Source organism: Erpetoichthys calabaricus, chromosome 5, assembly GCF_900747795.2.
Source record: "Erpetoichthys calabaricus chromosome 5, fErpCal1.3, whole genome shotgun sequence".
Lineage (NCBI taxonomy): Eukaryota > Metazoa > Chordata > Cladistia > Polypteriformes > Polypteridae > Erpetoichthys > Erpetoichthys calabaricus.
The window spans coordinates 116,717,313-116,737,160 of NC_041398.2; the positions used below are offsets into that span (position 1 = coordinate 116,717,313).

The 19,848-nt window shown below is 36.4% G+C and overlaps 1 protein-coding gene across 1 annotated transcript in view; it reads right to left on the minus strand.

The window, feature by feature from the left end:
* dthd1 (death domain containing 1) overlaps window positions 1–19,502 on the minus strand; it is a 53,961-nt gene extending 34,459 nt beyond the window's left edge. The window contains exons 1-3 of the mRNA XM_028801992.2: window positions 19,055–19,502; window positions 14,432–15,137; window positions 24–354 (exon numbers count right to left, since the gene is read on the minus strand). Of these exons, the coding sequence (XP_028657825.1) occupies window positions 24–354; window positions 14,432–15,137; window positions 19,055–19,343 (1,326 nt within the window). The 5' untranslated portion in view covers window positions 19,344–19,502. The remainder of the gene's footprint in view (window positions 1–23; window positions 355–14,431; window positions 15,138–19,054) is intronic.
* Between the last annotated feature and the right edge of the window lie 346 nt (window positions 19,503–19,848).

A 19,848-nucleotide genomic window follows, 5' to 3' on the forward strand; every position in this document is an offset into this window, starting at 1 on the left:
AACTCCAAATCAGATTTACAAACCTTTTGACTTCCTCGAGTTCCTTCAAATATGGAAGGAGTTATGTAGCTTGCATGCATTCCATCTTCAAAAATCTTTACCATAATGTCACGGTAATTACCTCTGTAGCGTGCCGTGAAGGGTATAGAAATTGAAAGAGGAAAAGGAATCTTGAATTTGCTGCCAGGATATTGAATACTGATGATGTCACTAACCAGTTCTTCAGAATCCATTACAGCCAATGAACTCAAGTTATTTACAATTCTACTGGTCAGCCTTTGTACTACGAGATAAGGTGCTGCAATATAACATACACTTTGCATTGTATGTTGGTCTTTCAGCTCTGTAAAAGGTCTGAAAAAAAGGACAGCAGAGGTAATTAGTCAATGGCATTTAGACCTGAATTACTGTCTACTATATAATTCCTGATTTATGCTCTATACATTTTTATATGCCTTTATGATAGGATTGAGGATTCTATGGGATAATCCTTGCTCTACAAAAACATAAATTTAAATATCTGAATGGTAATTTGGTTCCATTCTTCAATGTTTATGTCAAAATACAATAAATGTGCGTTCCCTATTCACGTTTAGATATTAATATATGATTTCATTGCTTTAACTTTGTGCCATGGCTTGCATTATGATTGTACAACTTCTCTGAGTGTATTGTACTTGTCGTCTTCTATGTCCTAAAAGTGAGAATTTTTTGATTATTCCTTAATGACAACACTATATTGTTTTCTGTATTTTATTTCTCATGGAGGGACATACCAAAACAATTAAAGCTATCACACATAATTGATTTTACATCACTATTCAATAAATTAATGCATATCTCTATAGAAGATGTCATACCAAGTGTCATCATAAATGGCTTTAAAAAGCAAACTAGATAACCTCAAAAAGAAAAACACACTATATTGTAGTAGTTACCAGATCATTTACAAAATAATAAAATACACACACAGAAATGTTCAATAACAATATAAGATGTTGTAGCATTTAAATCATCCATCCATTATCCAACCCACTATATCCTAACTACAGGGTCACAGGGGTCTGCTGGAGCCAATCCCAGCCAACACAGGGCACAAGGCAGGAACAAATCCCGGGTAGTGTGCCAGCCCACCATAGGGCACACACACCCACACACCAAGCACACACTAGGGCCAATTTAGGATCACCAATGCACCTAACCTGCATGTCTTTGGACAGTGGGAGGAAACCCACACAGACACGGAGAGAACATGCAAACTCCACGCAGGGAGGACCCGGGAAGTGAACCCAGGTCTCCTTACTGTGAGGCAGCAGCGCTACCACTGTGCCACCATGCCGCCCACATTTAAATCAATTTAGAAAATAATTGAAATAACCAAATAAGTTATATCAATTCATCGAGAATCTCTGTATATGTTGGAAACATCTGGACATTATGTCAAAATATAAAACCCTAAATGTAAACATATCAGAATAATAACTACTACGGCAGGTATGAAGGGCTTAATCTGTAAGATTCAATTTAAATATTATTCCAAGAGCAAGTTCAGAGACTTGGGAGAGTGTTGTAATAGGTTGGTAATGGTTTTCCTCAGCTTCAGACTGAAGCTGCAGAATTATTTCATTTTTTACAATCAAAAGAAATGTAACATGCTGTCAGTAGGCTGCTTATTATTGTGGAGAACAATAGTTCTTGAGTTTTCATAGTACGGCTGAGTAAAGGTTCAACAATAAAAAGAACAGGTCTTGTAGATGAACATTATGACACTGGTGGGCATTTTTGTGTACAATTGTTAGTGAACCTCTCAAGCTCATGGCCAGTGAATTTAATAAATCTACAGTAGCTTGGGGATAAAGCAAGGAGTATAACACAAAAAGAAATGGCAATAATATATAGATAAGCCTGGAGTGTGTGGTGGTTGGCCTGTAAAAGTGATGGGTTGGAAATAAACTTAAAAGTTATAGCTTTTAGATTAACAAAATATGCTTGTATATTTTTCTGGGATGAAATTGTTATATATAAAAAAAAAAGATGTCATTAGTACATGTTGATATGTTGATCTCACATTGTTTAGTAAAATTTTTTGATACAAAGAAAGTCATCAAAAAAGTGGAAAGAAGAAGCCATGGTCAAAAACTCCATGAATGAGCATAATAAAGAGCTTGGACACAAAAGAAGCTAAACAACACTGGGTATGGGAAAACAAGGAATTTAGTCTATGATGGGATGTGTATGTGCCAAAAGGAATAACCAGTAATAGCAAATGAGAATTTTAACAAATAAACTAGACAACTAACATTTGCTCTGTGCCATTAAAAATACATTTTAATGACTAAAAATAAAACTGACCACTCAAACACTTGCAAGCATGAACTCAGTAAACAGTAAAATTATTACTAGAGTGGTGGCTAGCAGACAAGAGCTTGTAGTGATTGGATGGGGCCAGCTACCCACAGTGTTTTATAACACAATGAATATTCTTGTGTCTTGTCTGTCTTAGTGTTCTTTACACTATCAAAAAGGCATGAGCCCATTAAAAAATAAATCATTTACATTTTGTAATTCACTGTCTTATGTTCACTAACGATAAAGGCAAAGATTCAGTTAACTTTGTTGTATACAGACTCCTGTATTTTCTCAGAAGGTTTAAGGGATGTGATGAAAAATTAAAAAGCATGTCAGAATATGATGTTACATTTTACAACACATAATACTTATAGAGTTTTTATTTGATTAGATATCAAAGATTTTTGTCTCTTTAAATCTAATTTCTTTTGAGTTCTTTGATCAAGAAGCTGTATGTCACAATAAACAAAAAAAAACTGTAACTATCAAACATCTATTTATATAAAACAACAGTAAGGTCTGTGTGTCCAATTCCTTTGAGCAGTTTGGCTTTGGTAACTCAATGAAAGACAAAGTGCGAGTGTGACGAGGAGGAGAAAAGGCATTTGAGTCGCCTTCAAAGATGGCAAGTATAAAACCGAACAGGTTGTGAGAAAGGTGCCTCAAAAATAATGAGAGTCTGAGAAACAGGCTTTATGAGAGAGGGAACATGGGTTAAAAGATGTTCACACACGATGATACAGAGGAAAAGGGCTGAAGGCACACGTAAGGCAGGAGATAGCAAATATTTTTTAATTATTCTGCTGACATTGACAGATACAGTGGCTAGTTTAATTATAAATGTTCTTAAACACACAAACTATTTTCCTTCTTTCATAAATTAGAACATTACATTTTTTTCCATTAGTCACAATCTTCCAATGTGTTTTAAATGTGAAAAAGTTTTCTTTCAAAGTAAAACTCAAAACCTTTAAATCTTAATAAAAACAAAGCTGACGTTAATATAGTCCTTAAGTAAAACAAAGTGCCTGCCTGTTTAATTAGGACACCCTGACTTAATTTGTACCAGTACATTTAAATTAGAAAATGAGATCATACTGTATATAACATTTAACTTTATAGTTTTTTTTTATTTTAACCCGGTATTCACTCATGACTCTTAATGAATAATTATTTTGAGACTTTACATAATACTTAATAAAGATATGTGTTTATGGACCATACAATTTATCTGTATACTGATTGGTGTGTTTGAAATGCTTCATAGTCATTATATGTAAATTAACCTAGCTAATTTAAGAAGGCTTTCTGTTAGATTTCTTCAGTCTGCCTGTTGCATTAAACTAAGCAAATATTGACTTCACCAACTGATGGATCATGTTAAATTTCCTATACAGTATGTTGATGACTCAAGGCAGCATTATAAAATTCAAAGTAATCTTTGCCTGCATGAAAATAGTGTGTGGTAGAAATTGAGCAGGGAGGGCAGAATGGGTACCACACATGTCTCCTTAAACACTGTATGAAAGAGAATGCCTGCCCTGCCCAGTTATTTACAACATTTACAGATTGTTTGCTTAGAAACATATGTATAAAACAAGTAATGAAATTCTAGTTAAGTCAGCAACTTTAATGTGATTACAGGAATTTAAACTGTAACCTGTTGCACAAATATGAAACTAGGGTAATGGGGACATTTGGGACCATGTGAAAAAGTTTTGTAAATTTGAACCTGTCACTTTCTATGCAGCCTCCAAAAACCTGAAAGTAGTTCTAGAGATGGCTTGAAAGTAAGCCCTATTAGGGATCCCTAACTCCATCTTTTACTTTTGAAATTACAGGATGAACAAAGATTTTGCTGGTAGATTTCAGGGGCTTGATAAAGCGTAATCTACTCTCTCTCTCTCTCTCTCTCTCTCTCTCTCTCTCTCTCTCTCTCTCTCTCTCTCTCTCTCTCTATATATATATATATATATATATATATATATATATATATATATACAGTAATCCCTCCTCCATCGTGGGGGTTGCGTTCCAGAGCCACCCGCGAAATAAGAAAATCTGCGAAGTAGAAACCATATGTTTATATGGTTATTTTTATATTGTCATGCTTGGGTCACAGATTTGCGCAGAAACACAGGAGGTTGTAGAGAGACAGGAACGTTATTCAAACACTGCAAACAAACATTTGTCTCTTTTTCAAAAGTTTAAACTGTGCTCCATGACAAGACAGAGATGACAGTTCAGTCTCACAATTAAAAGAATGCAAACATATCTTCCTCTTCAAAGGAACAAACAAATCAATAGGGCTGTTTGGCTTGTAAGTATGCGAAGCACCGCGGCACAAAGCTGTTGAAGGCGGCAGCTCACACCCCCTCCGTCAGTAGCAGAGAGAGAGAGAGAGAGAGAGAGAGATAGAGAGAGACAGATAAAAAAATCAATACGTGCCCTTCGTGCTTTTAAATATGCGAAGCACCGTGCAGCATGTCACTTCATGAAGCAGCTGCACAGAAGGTAGCCAACGTGAAGATAATCTTTCAGCATTTTTAGACGAGCGTCCGTATCGCCTAGGTATGCGAACAGCCCCCCTGCTCACACCCCCTACGTCAGGATCACAGATAGTCAGCGCAACAGAGAGAGAAAGAAAAGTAAGTTGGGTAGCTTCTCAGCCATCTGCCAATAGCGTCCCTTGTATGAAATCAACTGGGCAAACCAACTGAGGAAGCATGTACCAGAAATTAAAAGACCCATTGTCCTCAGAAACCCGCGAAGCAGCGAAAAATCCGCGATATATATTTAAATATGCTTACATATAAAATCCGCGATGGAGTGAAGCCGCGAAAGGCGAAGCGCGATATAGCGAGGGATTACTGTATATAAAATCCTAAGCCTAAAAGTGCAACGATTTTGTGCAACGATTTTATGTGATTTTTTTTGTCACACTTTAAATCAGGCTTATTTTAAAACCTACATCTATATGTTTGGTATCATTCTTTTCAGAATTTATCAGACTTTAAAGTGATGTTGTTAGAGTTTCAGATTCTTATTCTGTTTTTAAATTATAAACTAAAAAATATCAAGAACTCACGTCCCGCGAGATGAGACTTAACCAAGAGTGCCAACAGGCCCGGCCTTAGGCATAGGCGAAGTAGGTGACCGCCTAGGGCCCCGGCATCCGGGGGGCCCCGGATCGACTCCTTGGTCTAATTTTCACGCATTTCGCAGAGCTTCCAGGGGGGCTCCGCCCCCCTCAGGAGGCCCCTGGACACCCCTTTCGCCTAGGGCCCCATAATACCTAAGACCGGGCCTGGTGCCAAGAGATTTAACCACACCCGGGGCCGGAAATAAAAGACAAAGAGTAGGACAGCTGCTGTATAGGCTTTTAAATGTTCAAAGCGCCATGTGAGAGGCAGATCATGCGACACAGCAGCAGCAGCAAGCCAGCAGCAGCAAGCCAGCAGCTGATTGACCAAAGAGGAGGTAAAATAAACTGTAGTTGTTTTCCATTGTATCACCATTTAAGAGGGGGTTTTGGAGGAGCAACTATTTCTCCTTATGGTGCATTCAGCCCCACCTCTTCAAAGCGTAAGCGGCAGACTGGCTGCAACTGGGGGTTGGGCGCCAAAGGTGCCAGGGGGGCTTACCCCCTAGTAAAATAATACAGATGGGGTTACAGGAGCACTTAATTGTGCTTTAGGAAGAACATTATGTAACTGTACCAAAGTATATGGACAGGGCACCAGAGGAGAATATTTGAGGAGAAAGGAGAATGAACCAGGAAATTAAACTGTGTGGAGAATCAAAAAAGTAATCAAAACAGCACACAAAGGGTCAAATCTGGAGCATAATCTGCCATCACAACCAAAAATGACAGACAAATATCACAGTCAAAAGAGTAAGTAAAAAAGTTATGATTATTCTGAGATTCTCTCAGTTTCAGCTTGGCTGAGGCCAGCACTTTTGGTCTGCTTATATTCTTATTTTTCAAAAAATATCCATCAGTCTACTTACTGAACCCATTTAATACAGTTTTGTAAACTAAACATCCTTATATTCTAGTTTCTTTCCCTTTTCTATCAACCAAACGTGCCATTTAAATTCTTAGCAATTTCATGCTTCACTGTTATAAGCTTCTGAATTGTTTTCTTCTTCTTCTTCTTCTTCTTCTTCTTCTTCTTCTTCTTCTTCTTCTTCTTCTTCTTTTTTCTCTTGGGGGTTTCGCCTCTGTTACTTTTATATTAATACCCTGAGCTCACTTATTTCTTAGCATGGTTTTTCTATCCTTGCTTTAGGTTGGCACGAAATATCATCCAGGATCTCAGCCTGCCTGGCTGATAACTCTTGATGGACGACCAAATATCTCTTGAAGCAAATCTTCTCCAAAACTAAACCAGTCTTCATTACAGCCAAATTTTCACAAAAAAATGTTCTCTTGAGCAACTTGTGTACACAAAAGTAAGCTCTGCCATGTCACATACTGTATGTGTTTATATCTTCAAGAACAAAATCCAGCCTTCACACAGGCCATCACCTCAGTAACCTACTTCTGCATATTCCTCTTCTACAACATCAACAGGATTTGTTTCTGCTTCACACATCCAAACCACATTTTCTAGTCCAAGGAATGGTCATTTAGACATTCCTGAAATGTCTTCATGACAGGACTATCAAAATGTGTTGTCAGACTCCTTCAGCTGATTCATATGGAAGATGTAACAAATAAGGCAGGTGTCGAGAGTATAATTTAAGCCAATACTGGGAGTTAGAGGAAAGCATTTAGAGTAAGACTAAATCCTAAGACTAAAGCCAAAGATTAAATAACCAGAAGAAGCCATGAGAAAACATTAAGCAATAATCAAAAATAAAAAAGCAGCAAATAAATCATGTAACTAACCTGAATATTTCCCCTATGAGGTTTGTTGTTTAAGAGAATCCAATAGTCAGATAACACACTAAAGGCTGCCTTCTAAATATTCCAAAATCAGGTTAAAAATGAAGGTTTAAACACTGTTAGGGTCTGTCCCTTTAAGGAACCATTACAAGCATCGGTGTCTCCTTCTAAACCACATCCCTGTTGCTCACTCATGCGGTCTGCTCAACAGCATGGGATACCTTCTGACAAGTACAATTAACCCTTAACTGGCTTGTGTCTTCACCGCCATACCTCAGCATCTGTGCGAACCCTGTGAGCCCTAATCTCTCTGACTGGCTAACCTAGTTAGGATGGACTAGGTATAATAGTGCTGTATTACTCAGAAGGAGATTGGAAACAATACCAGAGTCTCAAATCCCTCCACAAAGACCAGTCAGACCCACATGAGTGTTATCTGGATTGATTACAAGAACGCATACAACTCAATGCAACACACTTAGACAATTGAATACCTGGCCAATAATACACTAAGAATTTTTATCAAGAACTCTATGGACCATTGGATGACAACACTGGAGGACAACACCTGAAACTTTCTCAAAGACAATTGCCCAGGTGACCATAAAGTGTGGTATATATCATGGAGATGCAATATTTGTACTGCTCCTGTATCTGCTTCAGCTATATATCAGTAAGAGTGGCAACAGATAAAGGTTCAAGAGTGGAGATACCATCACCCACTTCCTGTACATGAATGGCATTAGAATGAAGCTCAAGAGTGAAAGAAACATTAATTCATTAGTTCACTTGACAAGGTTCCTCAACAAGGACAGTGGGATGTGTTTTTAGATGAAGACGTGTAAGTGATCAGAACATTAGGAGTTAAAGTACCACAAGGCCATGTAAAAAACATACAGGATAGCTACAGCTACCTAGGGATCCTGCAGTCACATGGGAAACCATAATGACAACAACATTCAAGTATCCCTATAAAGCTGACACCTGAAGAGCCAACCGAATGTGAAGAACAAGATCAAAGCCATTAACATATATGCCCTTCCAGTCATCAGATTTCCAAGTGTCATAATAAGCTGGTCAAAAGAGGAGATGAAAACTACCAATATTAAGATGTTTAAATTTCTCACATTACATACAGCACTGCACTCCAAATTCATTATCTAGGGAATGTTCACCAAATGAAACAATGGGTAAGAAGACAAGGAAATGTCAAGACCACTGTTCTTAACGAGACACAAAACATATTAGAATATATCCAAACAATTCCAAATGAGTATGAGCTGCTAAGAGAGTTCCTCAAAGAAATGATGAAATCGTCAACATTAATGGAGAAGGGGTGCAATGGCAGGGTATGCCTCATGAATGTACTGTACTACCAAAAAATAACAGATGTGGCATAAATCCAGACAGTGGCTAGAAAGGTATTACTGAAGTAAAGCATAGAGGTACTAATTTTGGCTGTACAAGGACAGTCACTATGGACCAAAATCAATTAAATCAGCAATGTACTATACCAGAGTATACCAAATGTTTATAAAAGAAGCCTCACAGACAATCCAGCACCTTAGAACAGGTTGTAATATGCAGAAGGAACAATATAAACTGAGAAGAAAGTGGAAGGGATTGTATACAGGAATATGTGCAAGGACTGTGGGCTGGGGACATACCATCAGAGTACATGTATAAACCTTTGACACATATTTATTGAAATTTTCATTTTACATGTACAACTATCCTTCGCTGCATGACGTGGATTTCATTGATTGTTTTAGTGATCAGTTATACTAGCTTTTCCTTTTTAAAACCAAGAGCAAATACCAAAGCCACATCACTTGTCATTGACTTATTCTGTGGATTTCATTGGCCATAATTGACTGTCAGTCACAGAAGCCCTGCTGACAGAGAGTGGTGAGCAGCTTTCACCAAATATCAAGGAAAAGGTAATTGAAATATGCAACATGTTACTCTGCGGTGGGTTGGCACCCTGCCCAGGATTGGTTCCCTGCCTTGTGCCCTGTGTTGGCTGGGATTGGCTCCAGCAGACCCCCGTGACCCTGTGTTTGGATTCGGCGGGTTGGAAAATGGATGGATGAACATGTTACTTTGGATTCAGCTAAGTCGTTTGAAAATTAGAGCCATGAATTTGTCAAACTCGAATATCCATCCCCATGCTTCAAATTCAGTCAGTAATTACTGTAGATTGAAAAACAAGTTATGTTTATATACCAAACAAAGTAGAAGTTTCAGCAATTTAACCCTTATTTCATACAGATATTGCTTGCTTGTTGGCAATATAATTGCAATGACACATTAAGTTGATGCATAGGATGCGATCAGTGTTATCAGCCGACCCAACGTTACATGTATACATTAAGTTTTAATTAGGGTCTTAGTACTCATGTTTCATTTCAACATGGGCTGTGTGGTGTCACAGAGCAAGTTCCTATCATACTTTCCTCATGAAACTTTCTATATTATATGCTCCACAGCAAATTCTTGGACTGGTGTAATCTTCATATATTTAGAATGTCGCAGTATTGTCAACTTTTAAATCGTGACATCTCCAACAAACTGTGCTTGGGAGTTCATAGCACTCTTAATTCTGAAGTGTGGCAGCTTGCTCAGAGTTAATTTTAACAAGAGTAATGTACCAAATCTACTCTAATATTGAAATGAATTCCAGTGATGGACTTTAGTGCAACAAACCTTCTTTATCTAGTATTGCAGTGGTCAACATATGGCTGATCAGTGATAAAGCACTAGAACTGTCTGATTCATTGCAGACTGTAATCTTGATGTCACACAGAAATTAAAAAAAACTTGAGGAGTGTGCATCGCTAAATGAGATGACTCCGTCTGAGTGTATACTTTGCAGCAGCTCAGAGGTCCAGCTGGGATTGTTAGAAATGAACTGAAGGGCAGACAAATAACCATTGAATGGCTTATGTGCTCCCAGCATTTGGCTGTAAAACCGATAACGAAATCCGCTCTTATCTTATTCATTGCCCGTTATCACTGTTGGTGATTGTAACATCTACATATATATTCCTACATGTAATCGTACACAAAATTGCTTAATTTTATGCTTGGATTTCTTCTTTTTTTCCTCCTTTCCTTCGTAAAACTAATTCAGAACTTTGAGTTTCAAATATTTCTCTGTTATTTTGTGTTTAATGTTTGGTATTAGGTTGTATTCTGTGTTATTAATGTCATCTTTGCTTTTATTTGTAATGTATTTTGTTAAATATTTATGAATTGCTTTAAGCATGTGAAAGGTGGTATATACTGTAAATAATAATAATAATAATATTACATAATGCCATGAGTTCATGTTTGATTCCTAGCCTGGTCAGTGTCTGCATGAAGTTTGAATGTTCTCCCTATGTGTATGTGGACTAAGTGTGTGTAACTTCAGATATTGTTTTATAGTTGGATATTTGAATTATGTCGAAGTGTGTGTGTGTTTATTCATATATGTGTTGTTAAATTACATTCTTTCAATTTAGGTTCACAGTGAGCTAAACAGGTTTTGCATGTTACTATTAAGTGAAAGATCTGACATGTCTGTGTAACATATATTTAATTTTAATGTCAATGGTATATAAGTGTAGAGAAGCAGTGATTTCTGCTATTATTGCTTTTAACACATTTTAAGTAGTGACTTCAACAGTATTTCTAAAAATAACCAAAGTAAGACTATCCTGAAAAAATACACTTTCAAAGTTTTGAAATGAGTAGATGACAAATAGTCAGCTTTAGAAAATATCTATAAAATAAGGCTATATGTGTGCAGTGATCTTACTGCAAACAAAGGAATTCTTAAAAATAAAAAAATATATATTTTTGATATTGAATACCATTTGTTTAAACTTGTTGCAGGTTAAAGTAACAAATGACATCAGAGCACACTTAGTATTTGATTCTTGCATTTTTTGATTATGTTGATAGCCTTGAACTGTTACATTATCAGGAGATATTCGAGTTCTGTAGCAGACAGTAAAAATGTAAGTTGACATTTAAAACAGGAATGATATACAATTTAAAGAAACTATGTTTTTTATGCATGCAGAATTGTTAGTGTAGACCTTTTGTTGAGTAAAACAAAATTAATAAAAATGTGACGTAAACTAAATATTAACTAAATGTTAATTGGTAAAAAAACAAAACTAAATATATACTAAAAGAGAACAAAAAACTAAAATTAGAACATGTGAAACTCTAAATGAAAAGAAAAAATAAAATCAAAAACTAAAACTATAATAATAATAATAATAATAATAATTCATTACATTTTTATAGCGCTTTTCTCAGTACTCAAAACATAACCCTAACCCTAACTCCTAGATACTTACCTTGGCACATGGTGTAACTCTAGTAGATACTTACCTTGGCAACCTAGTAACAGGGAGCCCTAAACCTAAAAACTTGATCCAGTTAAAGGAAGAATTATGGGGAATGGAAAATCAGAGTAGTATTGGGGGGATAGAATATAGGGGGAGTCCAAATAGGATGGGGGGGGGAGGATTATATAATCTCATAATCACACACAGGATCAATTAGAACTCCAGAATCTACAACAGATAGAAGGACAGGGGATGAATAGTGGTGGGTTTCAGGACCGGGGAGGGGTACTGGAAGAGTGTGATCAGTCTCCGACTGGGGTCCCACGGGTGGAGCACTTAATTTCTTTCAATCAGAAACAAAAAATACTAGTTGTGATTACTTATTCATTTCATGCCAGGAACATCATGGGGGTCCTGCGCTCACATTTTATGGTGGTGCAGGACATTCATGCACCACTTCAAAAATACCAACTTATCACCGCCTACAGGAAAAACAAAAATCTAAAAGATATTCTAGTTCATGCTAAATGCCCATCAAAAAAACAAAAGAATAAAACCGCTCGGAAAATCCCCTTTGACAAGAAAAAGAACATTTATAATAAACTGACAAAGGTGGACAAACCCATTTATCAAAATTTTCAAAAAAATTCCATTTATGATATTCAGTGCTCCACCTGTGGGATGACCTACATAGGAGAAACAAAGAATACTCTCAGGGAGCGGTTCGTTCAGCATCTGAAATTCATCAACAACCAAAAGAAACAGACTATACTTTACCAACATTTCAACATTAGTGGTCACAAACCAGTTATGTTTGGCCTGGAGCAGCAGGCGCAATGGAATAAAACCAGGAGACTGAAAGCAGAGCACAGATGGATAACGGCTTTAAATACCTGGGTCCCATTGGGGTTAAATGAGGGATAATGACGTCTTTTTTTAAAAAAATATTTATTTATTTATTTATTTATTTATTATCTATTTTTGGATTTATGGGAGGGATTATTATTGATGAAATTTTAGTGGGGTTTTATTAGTTGATGGAGGGTTAGTGTTTTACAGATTTTATGAAATTATTAATTTTATTAATATTGATTTTATTGATATTGAAAAATCTATTTATATAATTTTAGTGGGGGTACAATAAAACGAGAAAACTAAATCTTTAGGCTGGGAGTTAGGTGTACCAGTGCTTGCCAATAATGGCCATATCCCCTACCCTAATCCTAACTAGAAAAAAACACTCCAAAAAAGAGAGAGTGCAGAGGGCAGCAACAAGGCTGATTCTAGTAGTAAGAAGTATAAGGAAAGATGACAGAAGTTTTACCTTGCTAGTTTAAGCAGAGGGGGCATAACTTAAGTGTTTAAAATTCTGAAAGGAATTAGTACCGTGGATCCCAGTTGTTACTTTAAAACAAACTCTTCAACAAGAACATGGACATATTGTTGGAAACTTGTTAAGGGCAGCTGTTGAGAGGACTGCTGTTATTGTACATGGAGAGATGTGTATTTGAATTGTCAGGGCTGGAATTTCAGACAGCTTAATATTCATTGAGACATGTGTAAGTTCTTAGACAGTTTTGTCAACACAATGTGAGAAGACAATAATGGTGGCACTAGCAGTGGTAGTACAAGTGTTAAAGAAAGAATTGACCTAGTGGCAGCAGTAAGTCATAGCAGCTACAGGGCATGTTTGACACCATAAGCTCCCTCTCATACTGTATGTAGCTAGGGGCTACCTTGGAGATCTGTCCCTTTAAGGCATGCACAAAACTTAGCAGTGTAGGAACTTCTGGGGCTGTCACTGTGAATGCTGGCCATGTTATAGCATTGATATTGATCCCAGGAGTATGGTAGAAGTGCATCTCCTCATACCCACAGTGTGAAGTCAGGAGGAGAGGAAAGGCAAAAGCTTAACTGGTGAGAGACAAAAAGAGAGACAGAGACAGGAGGTAGCATAGACAATTGGGTGAGCCATCCTACACTGTAGGCTAAACACCAGAATGCGTATAAGGAGGCCCAGAGAGACAAAAAAAAGTTTGGTGCAATTTTTTTTTTTAATTTAACACTTTATTTTCTTCCCTTTTATGTATTAAGTATATTTATTTTTGTATATTTTGGCCTCTTTGTCATCATTGCAGGTGTGTGGCTGCTATTTCACTGCCTCCTAACTTCAAGAAAATTGAGTATTTTATTATCTGTCTATCAATCCATCAAATTTTTAACCTGCTTATCTAATTTAAGGTCATAGGGAGTTGGTGCCTATCCCAGCAGCATCAGATGCAAGGCAGGAACCCACCCTAGACCGGTCAGCCGTCACACATAAACATGTGTGTGCGTTCAAGTTCAGTTTTACTCAAAACACGTTTTTGAAATTTTAAGTATCAATGTGCAGGTTGAGAAAATATCCCATGCTTGGATTCAGTTTGATGAAACATATTTATGAGCTTCAAAAACACCTTACCTTTAAAAGAGAAGTAGGAGCTGAAAAAAGTTGTCAAACAATGTTAAAGGTATTAAAAAGGTAAAGCTATAAGACAAATGAAATATGAAGGTGTCATGAAAATGACAGGTAATATGTTTGATGCAGGCAGTTTAATAAACTGACTAAGAGATAACACTCTTTATATTAGATTACTGTCACAGGGATTTCTTCAAAACGGCCTCTGACTTAATCAAAAATATGTCAGTTTCTATAGCAAGGTAATTAATTAACTCCACTGATTTAGATAATGAGACCTGGGAACTTTTTTTTAGAAATTAATGAAATATGTCACAAATTATTTTAAATATTCTGTTTCTTTTCTATACAGAGATCATAATAAGCAGTACATTATTTTAAATTACTTACATTGGTTTTGATGTGCCCGCTAGATCTTCCTGGTTTTCTACTTCACAGTTCCATGCTGCATTATGATATTCTGGGAACTCGTTATTGTTCTTGCTATTGACCAGCTCTGTCTTTAAAGAAATGTTCTGTGGTATAATAATGTCTGTCTTCTGTAACATATTATTGCCTTCCTTAGACTGCATGCCCACCTTCTCTTTGCCTTCTGCCATGTTGGGTTTACACTCTTTGCCACTTTTCTCAGGTCCAACAGGTTTCAGATTATTGACAGATGGGTGACTCTCACTATTGTCACCATTAACTGATTTTTGCTCATTTTTCAAGGCCTCGTTGCCACATTTTATGTCTGTGATTGTGTCATGCTTTATCAGTTTTTCACTGCTGTTTTCATCAGGAATATTTTTTTCCTCAGGAAGTAATAATTTATGTTCTGGTGTATTTGCTGGTAACAAGATTTCTGCATTTGGTTGGCACTGATCTTCCTTGTTATCAGCATGATTAAAGGCATTATCCTGAGGTTCAGTTTTTGATCCATTTCCTGTTAAAGTACAATGCTGGTTTGATCCATTCCAAACAGGTTTTGTTAAGGCCTCAGCATTATCTAAGTTGTTCTTTATCTTGTGCATTGTATTTATTGTGCTTCTAAGATCTTCAACAATATTATTTAGGAAATTATGCATTTCTTTAAGGTTTTTCACAAAAAGATTATCTGAAAAAGAAAAAAAAAACATATAATTCCACAGTAACCCAAATGATAATTAATCTACCTGCAAGATAAAAATCTTCGCCCGTCCAGAATTTCAAGCAAGTGTGGTGATTGGAATATAAGTTTATCATGTCGTTGTACAGCACAGCATATAACATAGCATCAGATTAGATTAAATGTTAGCAGTGCTAGGTTAATAACTTTTTTAAATTCTTTTAAATAAACACAACTTTAATTATGGCACATGTAACCTCCCAAATTCCAGCAAATATGAAGTAGTTTCCAGATCCTTTGTGACATAATTCCAGTTTTACAATTATAGTAAATTAGAACATGCTACTAACATAGATTCTAAATTAAACTCGTGATTTATAGAAAGTAGGCCACACTTACATCTCAAACCTTTTCCATATAATAATGGAAGAGAGGAATGTTTTTTGGGCTGAATAGCCTGATCTTGTTATAATTGTTCTAATGTTCAGACTAATGCATTTCAGTCATCTTCAAAATAGTATATCAATATCAATGTTTGCAATTTGATCCTTTTTATTCAGAATTATAGTAAAATAACATTCTCGTTATGAATACTTTAAGAAAGCATGAATGTTCTTTTTTCCATAGAATTCATATCATCAGGCTTTTATTTTACTTTTTAGCAAATTAATTACTAAGGCCACTTTAAGAGATCCAAGAGTGGTATGTTTGTTCGGTGGTTAAAGCATTGCTACCTCATAGTTCACAGCATCCTGGGTCAGATGCTGCACCTGGTTATTATCTATGTGGAGATTCTCTGCATGTCTTTATGGATTCTTCAGGTTTTCTCTGATATTCCCAATGCTACGTGTGTTAAGTTTATTGCCAATTCTGAATGGGATCTGTGAGTGTGAGAATGTGTTTGAGTGAACCTCATGATAAAATGGCACCATATCCCTGGACAATCCCGGCTTTGAGTTGCCAGGATAGGCCTACACAGGTTTGAGAAATTAATTTTTTTGTTAAACCGATGTCACACTATGTGACTTCTTGTCGAAGAGTATGTCAGACTTGCCTACTGCAGTTGCTGATCTTGTTGCCAGATCATACTAATTTTATATGATTTAAATCCTTTGGACATGTCAAATCTAGCAATTATGTGCTGACTTTTCAGTCCAGTCTTGCTTGACCTTTTTCTGACAGCCAATAACATGCTACCTGAAACAGTCCATGCGGTAGGAATGGTTAACAGGTATGAAAAGTTCAGCTTTATTCCATTCTGTTATTGTACATAAAACATGAGTCATGACACATACAAGCTTCTCTTTTGAGGTCCAAAACACCTGAGTTCCTTGTTCCTCATCACTGCATTATATGCACTTTACTTCCGGATGTGCATTCATTAGTTGTCAGCTCTTATGCACACAAAGTCTGCCCCTCTGACCAAAGACAAAATCAGATCTGTCAGAGCTAGTTATGGACTAGTTGGAATGAGTTGCTGGATATGTCACATTGTGCAACTGCAAACATTGATATTGATCAAATATTTTGAAGATGATTGAACTGCGTTAGTCTTTATTCTAAGAGACATGCAAGTAGCAAAATCCCTTAACATAAACCCACTAATCAAGAGAAGGGTTGCAAGAAAGCTGAAATCCAACCAAGCAAAAATCAGGGGTAAGGCACAAACAATTCCTGGACAGGGCACTAACCCATCACAGGAATTCTTTAAGAGATCTTAAAACACTTAAAGTGTAAACAGCTTTTAACAGGAAGCTAAACGGCTTATGATATGAATGTTGTGGGTATGTGACACATGAATATTACTTGTTGCTATTTGCAAGCAAGCCCTGACTTGCTTCAGTCGGTAATATTAATTTTGGGTTAGTGAGTTGAAAACTGGCAAGCCTTGTATTGGACTTTACAAAGATTAAAAAATAATAATATAAGGTTAAAAGGAAATGTATTTTATTTTGGGTAATCCATTTCTGTTTTGTACAATGGCATTTCTAATTAAAATTTCCAAATAGTTGATTATTGGTGATATCCATAAATGGCAGTGCCATGTTTGCCAGAATGTGCCCCGCAGTAGACTTGCACTCCATCCAAGGTTGTTTCCTACCTAGCTGCTAATATTGCCAAATAGTATTTATGAGCAAAACGATTTGTGCCAATCTGAATTTATAGCAAAACTCAATGATATGCTTTGCAAAAAATATTTGTGTGTTTGGATTCCAGCAAAATATGTGCTATTGACAATGGATAAACAAAGGATAAATGTGGTGGACCTGCATTTTTTGGTTATGGGAGCCCCTTCACAACCAGCAACAAGGTCTGGGTAACCACTTTATCCTCTTCCATGGGGTTGTACCAAAACAGCTTTCCACAATTCTTTTTAAAATGTAATTACTCCATATAGGGGTTTTAAAAACCCTGTCTCATATCTTAGACACACAAAATTTTAAGGCAGTGTAGACTAAAGTTTCTTCTAGGGGCATGAAGCTTAAGCTTCATTTGAAGAAGAAAGGCATTTAGTTCCTGTCTGGAAATTTTTTGATACATTAACTCCACATCTGTTTGCCTATTGTTTACTATTTAATTGAAAAGGTGTGTTTTAAAGTGTCTTTGTGTGAAAAATATGCAGCATGTGACATTTTAAAAAATATATATTGGACACCTCCACGATGATGTGAGCAACAGGCATAAATAGAATTGATTTTACAGGTCAGATACAGGTTACATGATTTACACATCTGCAGAAAAGGCTTTATGGAAACATATTCCTTATTTTCCACCCCCTCCAAAAACCTATAAAACCCCCCAAAACCTCTTTAGACATTTTTGCCTTTCACTACTGCGAAATTATCTACAAAACAAATTTTAGTGTAAATTTTGCAAAACTGTATGTAGATCAAAACTTGTGTGTTTTAATCATCATTTCCAAATAGACTTTGAGTTCCTATGATGCAAAAGTCAGAATCAGCAACTTCAAATAATTAATGGATTAGTCCATAATTGAATCCATCCAGCCGTCTATTTTGACTCAACTTTTTCCATTTCATACCTGAGTGGAGTTTATGCGCTCCTGCATGTCTGCACATCTTAACATATTTAACATCTTAACACTTATATTTACATTTACTGTACACAACCCAGCAGCAAAGTAGAAGCCATCTCCCAGTGGAAAACTAGTCCATTAACAGTTCACATGTAAGGAAACATACTGTACTAAGGCCTAATTTACCGACTCAATTTGACTAACATGCACATCTTTTAGATGTAGAAGGAAACTGAGAAAAAAAGTACATCTAGAAATGCTTTAGCAGGACCCCCTCCAAAAATACATTAGTGATTTATCCATCCATCCATCCATTATCCAACCCACTATATCCTAACTACAGGGTCACAGGGGTCTGCTGGAGCCAATCTCAGCCAACACAGGGCGCAAGGCAGGAAACAAACCCTGGGCAGCCCTCCTAAAACTTTTCAGCTCATAGAAATCATAGACTCGAAATTGAATCCACATCCTGAACAAACTTGCATTTATATATTGATTATTCTCTGAACAAGCTTATTCCAAGACAGCGTTCTAGGGGGTTGGAGACTATACCTATAACAGCACCAAGTAGAAGGTGTGAACCAACCCTGGACGGAGGGCAAGGGTCCACTTACTCACAATAAGTCAGTTGGGAATCCCCATTCATAATAATCATCTGGTAGGAAGTCTGAATATATGAGGAAGACCCACACAGACACAGAGCAGGCTGGGATATGAAAACAGCCTCTGTTGAAATGTGCCACATGATAAAGTGTATAGTAAATCAATAGTACAAGTGGAATATAACAAAACAGATTGTAAAATGCTAATACTTAAAATGCTTATGATAATTTAAAAGCCATAAGAGCAAAAAACAAACATATGAAATTCTTAAATGCATTTTGTTTACCTGAATTATTTTGTTCAACTTGATTTGGTTTTTGCTTGTCAAGTTCAGCCACCAATGTCTTGCATGTAATTTGCAGTGTGTTCTGAGCTGTCACCATGTTTTCAGATGATGCACAATTAACCTCTTGCATGAGGCTTATCAGTTCTTGTAGGGTCACTTTTATGCTTTCATTCCGTTTTTGGTCCTCTTTGTCTTCAAAAAAGGTTTTCAGCTTATTGTTTTCTAGCTGAATTGATTGTATTAAATGACTCATCTTGTCATGCTCCATGCTATGTTTAGACTCCTGCATTTTGAAAAATGTTATGAAACTATATTCCAATTAATAGGTCATTTTTTCCTAATCGTGTGAGCAAATTCTATCTAGTCATGTTAAATGCTTCCTTTGCTAGTTTCTGTATATAGTTATAATGTTGCTGTTTGCAGAAGCCATTGTTGCAAAATGTTACTAAGGTAACATGTGGGAGTGACTCCAGGAGTATATGGCTTGGGCTAAGAAATGAGAATGTAAACATCCAGACGCTGAACTGTTCAGTCATGCATTGGAATACCTACAGAGTAAACCGATACCTTTGTGTCTTCTCTGCCAAACTAAATATTTTCTGATCTGATAGTCTGCTATATTCTATTTTAAAAGAAAAACAGAACACATTGTCATATCCCTAGTATTGTAATAATGGACTTACTTTATATTGTCATTATATGTTTATGTTAAAGAGAAGTTGTTTCATTATGCTGTATGATTACCTTAATCTGTAATTTTGTGTTTGTAAATCATATTATTTTTAAAATCTGTA